The following is a 12,645-nucleotide window of genomic DNA, read 5'->3' as shown; positions in this document are numbered from 1 at the left end:
TTGGCGCACTTCCAGCCTTTTGGTTTTTTCGCCTACCTCGTAGCAAACGTCACAACTTCTTCGGTATTGGCGGTTAGGCATTGGCAGTGGTTAATTGTTATGCAAAGGAAGGGGGGAAGGAAACGCCATCACCTTCCCCAATGAAAAGGGTAGTCTGGTAGAGGACTCCGGAGGGTGTTGCCTTGTCCGAAACCTAGGGAGGTGAGCGGTGACACCCGTGGGATCCTAGTTGGTGTACTTCAACAGGAATCCCACGGCTTGTGGATAACCCTTCCCGGTCCCCATGCCGGGTAGTCGATAGGAACCAATGCCTAAGGCCAATACCTTCCAATTCCTGTAATCAATAAAGTTGTGGCCTTTTTATGCCCATTAACCTTAAATAATGTCTTCATTTCACTTGGGGGGAGGGGTCTCGCCACGCAATCTAAAGATCCCCACACCTATTAGAATTTTAAAGCCTGCAGAAAGTGACTGAGGCTGTAATCTTATTCCACTTACTTGGAAGTAAATTCTATGTAGTTTCCATGTAGAGGATTGCACTATAAAATGTGTGTTTCTTTATTTCAGACTCTTTGAATGAGATGCTGCCCAAAAAGAAAATTCTAGACAGTTTTGCTTGACCCATAGTTTTTAAAAAAATAAAGAGAACAGTTGCTATAAGAATTTAATATCTCTGTTTTTGTTAATCACTGCAATATATTTAATTTTTATATATTTAGTCAGGCAAAATGTAACAGCTATTTCTACCTCTGAGCTACAGCTTCCTTATCAGATTATTTTCCTCACATGAGAGAATGATTAGATCTCCAAACTTAATTAATCCCATAGGAAAAAAGGAACAAAAAGGAATATACAAAGATGTTTTGCAAAAAAAGGTGTTCACCTCTGAAAATGTAGTAGTCCAAACCTACTTATGTTTTTGAACAATTCAGTTGACTTTTACAAGACTACTTCAAATCAAAATATATGTGAAACACTTTCCAATTATGTGTGTGTCGCTCACAGCAACTATTCTACTATAATGGACATATTTAAGATGAAGTAGACACAGCAAGAGGAGGGTGAAATGATTCAAAATGAGAGCATATTTCCCAAGAGAACTGTCCTATTTTACTAATAAGCCACACTCCACTCCCAGGCACATTACACGCATCACATCTCATAATGCATTTCTCTGTCTATGTGTTTTCTAAATGGGGGAGAGGAACTCCACATATAAATTTGTTACAGGGTAAATGGTAGGAAGCAATGAATGCTGAACAGCAGGAGTCATTTTCAAAGCTACTGGTAGCGCAAGCAGTGAACCCATCCAGATCTACCACATCTGCAACACACTTAAGTCCTGGATACAACTGACGTATCAAAACACCACCTCCAGGAGCCCATGGTTTTAAGATTTCCAAAGAAGGCAAACCTCAAGAGCAGCAGAAGTCATAGTGGTCCCTCTTCACCAGGCTACTGTTGCTAAAGACTAATAATGATAATAATAATAATTTTTATTTATACCCCGCCCTCCCCAGCCAAGGCCGGGCTCAGGGCGGCTAACAAGCAATAATAAAAACAGGTTGAATGAATACAACTTAAAAACAAGATTAAAATACATTAAAATATTGAAACATTAAAATATTAAAATGCAGCCTCATCACAGGAGGAGAAAGGAAAAAGGAAAAAGAAAGAGGGGGAGGGAATCAAATTGGCTCCAAGCCAAAGGCCAGGCGGAACAACTCTGTCTTACAGGCCCTGCGGAAAGAAATCAGATCCTGCAGGGCCCTGGTCTCATGAGGCAGAGCGTTCCACCAGGCCGGAGCCAGTGCTGAAAAGGCCCTGGCTCTAACTTCCTTAGGGCCCGGGACCACTAGGGTGTTGCTATTTATGGACCTTGAGGCTCTCCGTGGGGCATACTGGATATAAATTATAAAATATAAATTAACATGCCACCTAGACTTTTCAGGAACACATGCATATGAAAACTGCCACATGATTTATTGTTAGCGTCGCCTGCAGCAACCAAGCAGGCAACTTGCTGAACTGGCAATAATCCTCCCTTCTCCAAGAACCACCAAGGTCATAGATGTGCTAGTAAAGGTAAAGGACCCCTGGATGGTTAAGTCCAGTCAAAGGTGACCATGGGGTGCGGCGCTCATTTCACTTTTTAGGCCAAGGGGAGCCGGTGTTTGTCCACAGCTTTCTGGGTCGTGTGGCCAGCATGACTAAACCGCTACTGCAAAGAGGACCGTGATGAGTGCCAGAGCGCACAGTGGTACCTACTAATCTACTTGCACTGGTATGCTTTTGAACTGCTAGGTTGGCAGAAGCTGGGGCAGAGTTGGCATAGAGGAGCGATATTCCTTCCTCCCCAGACTCTCTATACCTTGCTATTCAAGCAGGTACCTTCTCAGAGACTATTCATAAGCTATCAGATCACATGTAAGAGATATGTAAAGAGAGCTCTTCCTACTTCTTGTTCAGGAGAACTGATAGGTAAGATGCCTTTCAGGAGTAGATTAGAAAGATACGCAGTTCCCAAGCTGGATAGGGAATTTGGTTTCTTGTGCAAGAATAATATTTTTTTGTCATTTCTAGCTAAGCTTTAATATTCTTCAAAAGGTGTTAGCCAGCTTATATATTGCACCGAGGGGTGGGGAGAATAAAGAAATGCTACAGGCAACATTTTGTTGAAGCATTAAGAATACAAAATACCACAAGGGGCACTATCCTCTATCATAGGTAAAGGTAAAGGTACCCCTGCCCGTTCGGGCCAGTCTTGCCAGACTCTAGGGTTGTGCGCTCATCTCACTCTATAGGCTGGGAGCCAGCGCTGTCCGCAGACACTTCCGGGTCACGTGGCCAGCGTGACAAGCTGCATCTGGCGAGCCAGCGCAGAACACGGAACGCCGTTTACCTTCCCGCTGGTAAGCGGTCCCTATTTATCTACTTGCACCCGGGGGTGCTTTCGAACTGCTAGGTTGGCAGGCGCTGGGACCGAACGACGGAAGCGCACCCCGCCGTGGGGATTCGAACCACCGACCATGTGATCGGCAAGTCCTAGGCGCTGAGGTTTTACCCACAGCGCCACCCGCGTCCCTACCCTCTATCATATTTTAGTCAAATTTTTGAATGGATCCAGTATCCCTTTCATCTTGCTATTGTCGTTGTAGAGCAATACTGAAGGAAAGTCTTAGAAGTGAGAAGGTTCAGTTAACACGAAAAGTCCAACTGTGGGTTGTCACAGTCATCAAACAAATATTTGTGGACTATTTTAATGCACGTTGTCCAAATATTTGTGGACAACGTGCATTAAAATAAACTGGAACCTATTTGGACCAACTGATATAGCAAGTCTCTTCTGCTAACTGCCTACGCATTTTATAAAATATATAAAGGAGTTGCCTCCTATTGGAAAGTACACCTCAGTCAGAAGATAAAAGACCTTATTTTCAAAAGACCTCCTGGAGGAGGAGAGCATGTCACAGGTGCGACTCCTTTTCATCAAGTCCTGCCCACTCACTTAATCTTGGTGTGAGATTGTTTCTTGTTAAACTCCAACTGAGTTTGGTTACCTAGATATGTCAGTCTCTCACCAGCAGAACCTGTTTTGACGCTCTCAAAATAACGGTGACTAAAATCCACAAAGTGCAAGACATGGTGCCATTTGCTATAATAACTTTAGCAGGATATTACACAAGGGTTGCGTTCAATTCCTGCCAACCATCGTCAGATTTCACACTGACCATCTTTCAAAAGATTTCACCTCAAGGCAAATCGTGTCCCCCCCCCTTTTTTTTAAAGGAAAAATGGGTTGTATAAAGTGCTGTATTTATAGCTCCAACTCCAAGATGAACAATTGAGTAAACATCCTGATTGATCAGTGTTTTTCAAAACGTACAAAAAACGAGCCCAAGAAATCTCCTGCACAACCTCATTAACAAATTTATGAATTTGGCTTGCATCAAGTGTGCATTTAAATACGGAAGACTAAAGTGACTTAAGTGACAATGAGGTTTTTAAACATACCTACCTTCCATATCTTGGTCTTGATAGAGATAAAATTGGCTATGTATTCTTCCAAACATCAACAAATATCTGATGAATGGTGGGAAGGATGCATAGGAATATTGTGAAAGGGAAACCAATTGACTGAACATTACATTTTTTTTTTTAATGGAGATGAATTTCAGCACCTCAGATCTGGCAGGCTGCTATGTTTGAAAAAAGCAAGTCGTTCTCTCTCAGTTTTACTAATTATCAAAGCTGTGTATTACAACAAAGCCTTTGGGCTCTCTCCCACATAGCACACACTCACAGCTTTTTGATCGTGCAGTGAAGTTATAATGCTGAATTTGTGACATTACAGTTATTACCAAGGCAACAGGCTGAAATCAAATAGTACTATGACTTCCTGGCAGGATCAAGGAGGAGAAATGGCTGGACTGTGAAAGACTCACACAAATGGCTTAAAAATAGGAACAGAGAAGAATACAAAGACACCAGCAAGATACATTTCTCCCAAAGCAAAATTATTAAGTCTGCAATACTACTGAATTCTTACACAGATCTCACAGCCACAAAAATATTGTCTGAAATGTAATCATTAAAATAACTGATAGTTTTTATATTTAAGACTTATCAGTTTCTTGGGGTTATAAGTATAACATTCCTTCTTTTTTTGTACTAATTTTGTACGATTTCATGCAACATCATTTTGTTAGAGTTTATCAGCAGGTCATTTAATCTCCTAGTCATTTGACATTTGAATATCCTCACTCTGATTTACAGTTTTCAATTATACTTCCTATCATTGAATCCCCACGATCAAGTGTCACATTATGAGGATGCAAGTCTGCAATACCAATAAAGTATTTCTAAATTACCTCCACCATTAGAATGGCAATTACTATCCTGTAAGTCGGGAGTTTCCTATCTCCAATACCCTTCCAAAAACAGGCTAGATTTTGCCTATGGCATTCTCCCATTTGTTTGTTTTTAAACTTATTTAAGACTTTGTTCACGTAGCAATGCCACCAGCTAGGCTGCAGATATAAGCTTACATGATGCCCGTCCACATAAAAATCACTGCATCTGTCAGTGAGATTGGGGTGGGGCGGAGCTGCCCTGCGCTTCTTCCAAGGAGCACAGCACCTTCATTTGAGAGAATTATTGGCCCCACGTCATCTATCAAGTGGAGCCTTAAACCTTGTCATTTCTGGAGTCACTCTGACTGCTACACCATATCACAGTAAGAAGCCTAGGCTGTAACCCTTCTTTGTGCAGGGATATTAGAAAGGGTTATGGAGCTATATTCAAGGATGTTAGCCCAGTCCCAAGTTCTCAACACAGGTTCGCCACACCAGTGACAATCAGCAGGCATAAAATGAGCAATAATAAATTTTGAAGATGGTAAAAGTTCTGCAGGCAAACTAATGGAGTCAGAGTTCAATTAGGATTTTGGGCGCAGTAATATCGGGCTCTCTGAATCTTCCACTTGGTTGCAACTGACAGAAAAGAAACAGTCCTCCTTTATCAGCTCAGCTGGGTCCAAATGCCATTTAGTTCCTCTTCTATCAGAACCGTCTCCATCAGCTGCTATTCCAGCTGGTTGTTATGTAACTTCATTGCATAATAGCATGAAAGGATTACTACCTGAATTTGCTTATTTTCCTCCTTTGTATCAGATCACAAGTCACTGTTATAAAAATGCAAACAAAAAGTAGTATATAGGAACACAGGAGGCTGCTTTATACAGGCTGAGACCATCGGTCCATTAGCTCAGCACTGCTTAAACTGACTGGCAGCTAGTTGTACAAGGTTTCCCAAAAGGAAACTTTCCCAGCCTGTGAGCTTCTATATGGAAAGCAGATTCTCCACCACTGAACTATGACCCTTCTGTACAAAACATGTAGTAAATATAATGAGACCAGTCTCTTCAACAGCTGCACATGGAAAACCTTGTTTAGCACATTTCCCTCCCTACCAGCCACAAAAAAGTGATGGTTCACTCTGCTAGCATGGTCCTCTCATTTAAAATACAGTCAACTGGAAAAGATATGGCAAAAGGCTAAATGTGTGCAGTGCTGCATCTTTACGTTAGTAAGCCATTAAAATGTACAGGTCATAGAATGTGCTGAAGGTTACCAAGCAGTCTGCTGTCATACACTACGATTCATATCTAGCAAGGCGACAGGTTTTCAATCAAAGCATTTCACAGTGCGAGTCCCCTAACATACATTTGTGTATGTCTGTATCTCAAACACCAAAAAACAAACTGAAGGGAAATCAATTTACACTGAATTGTGTGTTTCTAATACTTGGTGCCTAAAGATTTACTTAATAAATCCACACCAGAGCATTTTAGAATTTAAGAGGTTTTTCGCAGTAACTTCCGCCCTTCTCCACTTCCTCATTGTCAACTAGATCTGTTCCATTCACAGTCTGCAAAAACTAATGCTTGGTAAGGTGTTTCTGATCTAAGCACATCTGTAAGTTTAGGATAAGCAAAGTCAGCTAATGAGTACCATAAATCTTACAGGGTTTCAATATACTTCCAAAAAAAGAAAGAAAGAAGATTTGGACCTACTCCAACTGTGTTTTTTCCTCAGAAACTTCAGATATTTTCTCATTTACCATATGCACACATCACATTTTCAATGTAATTTGATGCCAGTCCTACACTTTGTGGATTTTGTTTCGCCTCGTAGGAAAGCATGCTTAAAGAGGCGCACTGCAGAAAAATCTGCTCTGTTACCTTGAACATTAGTCTAAATGCAGTTGACAATGCATTTTCATGCAAAATTTGAAAAGCACACATCTAAAACAAAGGAGAAGGTCCCCAGGGATATGAAAAACAGAAAACCACAGGAATCTACAGAACAACGTAAACAGTAGAAAAGTGATTATTAAATTTAGAAAATATGTGTGTGAATGTATATCTAAACTTAAACAGTTGCCACTGTTGGGTAACAATTACAACAGCATCTCCAAACATCTCAAATTAATATGACAAGATTTCCTGCACTGTGCTTTATAGCAACAAATGGAGAGTTTCTTACAAGTGGAGTTTGTCAATTTATAAATCACCTTTATACTATTTCCATTGTTTCTGGGCTTGCTGACATTTTCTCTACTGGTCATCCCTCGCCCTCTATGCTATCTGAAAAATATACATGTCACTGAAAGCTTTTTGTCTATTTTCTGTTGTACCAAATGAAACATGTTTTTTAAATAAAAAAACCAAAGTTGAAAAAGTGATACATACATGACTGTGTTAATACCTGCCAGTTGCTGGAACATTTGTAGACCACAGCCCACTATTAACTCTCTTCGAGTTGGAGGATAGGTCAGCATTCTGCAGATCACAGGTCCAGCTTGAAAAAGTAAAGAAAAATGAAATTCATTACATCAATCAGTATTTCCCATTATGGCAACCAACCACATCCCATATTTTGAACTTTTTCACACGCTATTTATTTCATACATTCTTTATTATGTATAGCAGATGAATAATTGACCACAGATCAAGTGGTTTCAAGACTGTTGTCATGCTGGAACTTAACAATCAATGAAATAAAATGTTTCAAGCCTCTGGAAGACAAATGATATATAAAGGTGGGTATTTCAGGAAAGCAGAAAGCCAAAAATGATAGTGCCATCAAATCCACATCACAAATGGCTTACAAAATTAATTAATTTCAGATATATATGCAACAATTGTTCATATACTGGTCTAAGGATAATAATTTAAATTAATAATTTTCCAGTAACTTTAGTTTAATAAATACTGCAGGACCTGAAAGAAGGGATACACTATACCAGGGTTTCCCAGTCTTAGGTCTACAACTCCCATCATTCCTAGCTAGCAGGACCAGTGGTCACAGATTATAGGAATTATAGCCCAAAAACAGCTGGACACCCAAGTTTGGGAGACCCTATGATATACAGTACCAGGAGGGAAAATGAAAGTTGGTTAATTATACAATTGCTGCTGAAATCTATATAAAAAACAAGAAGCACTAAGGTTATTTCTCTATGCAATTCCCCTATTAATTTTAATGTCCATATTTTAAGATTAGCAATGCAACTAAAATCCATAAAAATATAATGATATAGCCACTGCATACTCACGGCAGGTTTTATAATTCAGATATTGCTCTAATCGTTGAAATTATGCATTGTTCTAAAATTTTAAATTATGGCACTATTCCCCACATATATAAAACATGGTAATTGAAAGTATCTACTGCAACAATACAGGCATAAAAACAAGTACTGATAATCTTCAGTCTTAATAATAATAATAATAATAATAATAATAATAATTTATATCCCACCCATCTGGCTGGGTTTCCCCAGCCACTCTGGGCGGCTTCCAACAAAATACTAAAATACAATAGTCTGTTAAACATTAAAAGCTTCCCTAAACAGGGCTGCCTTCAGATGTCTTCTAAAAGTCTGGTAGTTGTTTTTCACTTTGACATCTGGTGGGAGTGCATTCCACAGAGCGGGTGCCACTACCGAGAAGGCCCTCTGCCTGGTTCCCTGTAACTTCGCTTCTCGCGAGGGAACCGCCAGAAGGCCCTCAGCACCCGGGCAGAACGATGGGGGTGGAGACGCTCCTTCAGGTATACTGGACCGAGGCCATTTAGGGCTTAAAAGGTCAGCACCAACACTTTGAATTGTGCTCAGAAATGTACTGGGAGCCAATGTAGGTCTTTCAAAACTGGTGTTATGTGGTCTCGGCAGCCGCTCCCAGTTACCAGTCTAGGTGCCGCATTCTGGATTAGTTTTTGTTTCCAGGTCACCTTCAAAGGTAGCTCCACATAGAGCGCATTGCAGTAGTCCAAGGGAGAGATAACTAGAGCATGCACCACTCTGGCAAGACAGTCCGCGGGCAGATAATGTCTCAGCCTGTGTACCAGATGGAGCTGGTAAACAGCTGCCCTGGACACAGAATTGACCTGTGCCTCCATGGACAGCTGTGAGAAGTCATTAAGTTTCTCAAAAACTCTAAAACTGAATAGATGTGGTGGTACACACATCCTTACCATATACAGCAGGATGAGTGCTTAGTATACTAAATATGCACAGAGTTGTTAAGGCAGCAGAGAGCATTGTTGGCTGCCCACTCTCCACCTTAGAGCAGATTTATGCCACAAGGTGCCATAGGAAGGCACTGGACATAGTAAAAGATCCATCGCATCCTGGTCACTGTCTCTTCGAGCTCCTGCCGTTGGGACGGAGATACAGGACGATGAAGACAAGAACGAGCCGTCTTAAGAACAGCTTCTTCTCCAGAGCGATCTCGGCCCTGAATGGGAAGCCTGGACTTTGAAAGTCATCTAATCTTCCTTGCTGTATTATACTGTATTGTTTTAATTAGTGTTTTTATAGTTGTTTTGATTTTGTGTGGAGTGCCCTACCTGGGTGGATGGAGCAGCCAAGTAATTTCGTTGTCCCCGAGAGGGGGCAATGACAATAAAGATATTATTATTATTATTATTATTATTATTATTATTATTATTATTATTATTAAAAAATGACAGAATATCAGTCAGTTCTCTTCCAATCAACAAGATATAAGAGATGTCTTCACTCCCCCTACATTGCTTGTTGGTAAACGAAGCAGCTATTGTTTCTTCAAACTTATTGCTCCTCAAGGACCTTCCCTAAGCACTCTCTTTTCTTGTATTATCTGTTTGCCTCCATATAGAAAACCATTTTTAGCATGTCTGAGGGCTGGAGAATTCACCAAGAGAAATAAAAGCGGCTGTGGCAGCTCAACCGTCTTCAGTACAGTGACTCCTAGGTCAATAGATTCACAGGAGATTAAATGCATGGCATTCAGACAACACTGTCCATGAAGTTCGGCTCAAAATCAATATTTATAGGGAATAAATCGTACGTAACCTTAGATATGATTTTTTTCTATTTGCTTCTCAGCGTTCATTCGCTACCCAATAAGGTTAATTCACTGTTATATTAAAAGACAGTTAACTGCTAAATTTGGACGAAAGGTAACACAAAAACCTAACCCATCAGCCTCAAATTTAGATCTCTCAATTGTACCTTTTAACGAGGTCCAATCTGCTCACTTAAAAAAAAAAAGATTAAACCACAACTATTCTCTTCAATTCAGGAGACCCAACCTTTCCATTATAAATAATGTACGGTATAAATTATTTAATTGTTAGTAAAAAACTGTAAGACACTTACTGTTGGCTTAATAAATTAATTTATCTAAAACATAGAATCTGATTTCTCTCCTTCAAAAGGTACCACCAATTTAAAAGCAAGGAGACAATACAGTCAAGTACAGCAGTTCAGACCAAGATACATGGTTTATGGTCATTCAGTGCTATCCTAAAAGTATTGGGTTTTTTCCTACCAAGGTTTTAGGATACAGATAACTGACAACTTACATTTATTTAACTTGTGCGCATTCAGCTTTATGCACTTGGCAATAAAATAGATAGATAGATAGATAGATAGATAGATAGATAGGGGACAGAAATCCAGGAATTCCATGTGCTTTGACTATATGCGATTTTGAGTTTATGCACTATCCCCGAAATGTAACCCCAGTGTAAGTTGAGAATTGCCTGTACAAGAAAGTTCACTTTGCAGCTTTGACTCCAAACAGCTCTACTTGAAAACCAAATGCAGCCTTTTAGCCCATTTTTACTTCACAGCCACAGTTTTATTCTACCTAGGCAGAACCATATGTTACCATTCTTGAAGCCAATTTATCGCTAAATAAAATCCAATGAAGTTCTCATTAATGAACGAAAGCACTACACAATTCCAAATACATCAGCAACTGCAGATGAGAAGTTTTTATTCCCATGATATGTTTTCCTATCCAAGAACATTAAAGTGCTTATTTATTTGATTTGTCATTTTAAAATTATATCTGTGGTCTATAAACCTCTATAAAAGTTTTTCAAATCAAAATAGCATGCATAACTAATTATTTCTCCAGAATTTCCTATTATGCTATTCAATACAGTTTAATTGTTTGAAACAGAGGTTTTAATGCTCACTTTATTACAACTGTACAAAGACTATGCATCTTCCAGTAGAGGTTCCAGAGCTTATTTCTTTATTCCAAGTCTTCCTCGGATACTTAAGAAATCAACAGGAAAATAACATGATGCCAAGGTCATCTTGCTCTGATTTAATTATTTCTGTTGGAATAGAGTATTGTTCTACTTACCAGCACAGTTTAAATTACCTGGGTGTTTTGTTAACTTCTCACAGGTACAGGGCATGGCTATTTTCAAAGGAATGGAACACCTTCAATTATGTCAAAATATTCTATCATATTATAAAGTCTAGAAATGTCACTGTAACCATTTCTTCTCAGGATTAAAATCAGAACGTCAAGCCACGCTTCCCAGGAAAAAAAATATATGGATGAATGAATAAAGGCCCCTTTCCTTGTTTTCTTAGCAGAACGAGAGCCATGCACCATACTTCATCCCTGCCAGCAATGAAGTTAAATATGGAAGAAACAAGTTCTGTAACAAGAGCTAAATAATACAAACCGAAAGTGGCTGGTGGGGAGAATGAAGCATGACAATGATCTTTTAAAAAACCAACTACACCATACTGACCTCATGCTGACCATGGGAAGTCAGCAATGTCCCATTGACCTTGACTGTGGAGTTACAGCTGTAAAAGCAACAGGAACCGTCCTCCCTCAAAAAACCCCAACCCTTAAACAAACCTTAGGCTGCTATCGTGTAACCACTTACCCCATCAAACACAAAGAAATCGACTTCTGAGTAGACATATAATGTGTTGTACTGTAAGTGAAATCTCAATGAGTGTCTGCTGTAGAGCAGAAGACATGTCTAAGTCTCTTTGGACTACATGAACTCTTTTCCAACCCTACAATTCTATGATTCTTTGTAAAGTGTTAACCTTTTGCATTTTCCATTTGGGTTGGAGATTCTGCACTTATTGTGTAGCAGTATTCTGGTTTCACCAAAAGCGGCTTAGTCACGCTGGCCACATGACCCGGAAAAACTGTCTGCAGACAAACGTCAACTCCCTCGGCCAGTAAAGCGAGATGAGTGCCGCAACCCCAGAGTCATTCGCGACTGGACTTAACTGTCAGGGGTCCTTTACCTTTACCTTAGGGACGCGGGTGGCGCTGTGGTCTAAACCACTGAGCCTAGGGCTTGCCGATCAGAAGGTCGGCGGTTCAAATCTCCGTGACAGGGTGAGCTCCCGTTGCTTGGCCCCAGCTTCTGCCAACCTAGCAGTTCGAAAGCACATCAAAGTGCAAGTAGATAAATAGGTACCGCTCCGGCAGGAAGGTAAATGGCATTTCCGTGCGCTGCCCTGGTTTCGCCAGAAGCAGCTTAGTCATGCTGGCCACATGACCCGGAAGCTGTCGGAGGATAAACATTGGCTCCCTCGGCCAGTAAAGCGAGATGAGTGCCGCAAGCCCAGAGTCGTTCGCGACTGGACTTAACTGTCAGGGGTCCTTTACCTTTTATATGCAGAAAATACTTTCTAAGGTGTATCTGACCTCAGACAAACTCAGCACAGGAAAAATACATTCTGGTTGCTTGGAAAAAAGGAAGAGAAAACCACAGTGCTTCCAAGGACTACCAGACAACAGGGCAGAAGCAGTAAACATACACT

The 12,645-nt window shown here is 40.3% G+C and overlaps 1 protein-coding gene across 2 annotated transcripts in view; it reads right to left on the bottom strand.

The window, feature by feature from the left end:
- Positions 1-12,645, bottom strand: part of SLC2A13 (solute carrier family 2 member 13) — a 99,312-nt gene that overhangs the window by 57,550 nt on the left and 29,117 nt on the right. For both annotated transcript variants that reach the window (XM_028746467.2, XM_077935799.1), the window contains exon 4: positions 7,253-7,361. In XM_028746467.2, coding sequence (XP_028602300.2) covers positions 7,253-7,361 — 109 coding nt within the window. The remainder of the gene's footprint in view (positions 1-7,252; positions 7,362-12,645) is intronic.

This window comes from Podarcis muralis, chromosome 10 (genome assembly GCF_964188315.1).
Source record: "Podarcis muralis chromosome 10, rPodMur119.hap1.1, whole genome shotgun sequence".
In the NCBI taxonomy this organism is placed as follows: domain Eukaryota; kingdom Metazoa; phylum Chordata; class Lepidosauria; order Squamata; family Lacertidae; genus Podarcis; species Podarcis muralis.
Note: the sequence above shows the minus strand (reverse complement) of the source record. Positions and strands in the feature narration are given on the sequence as shown.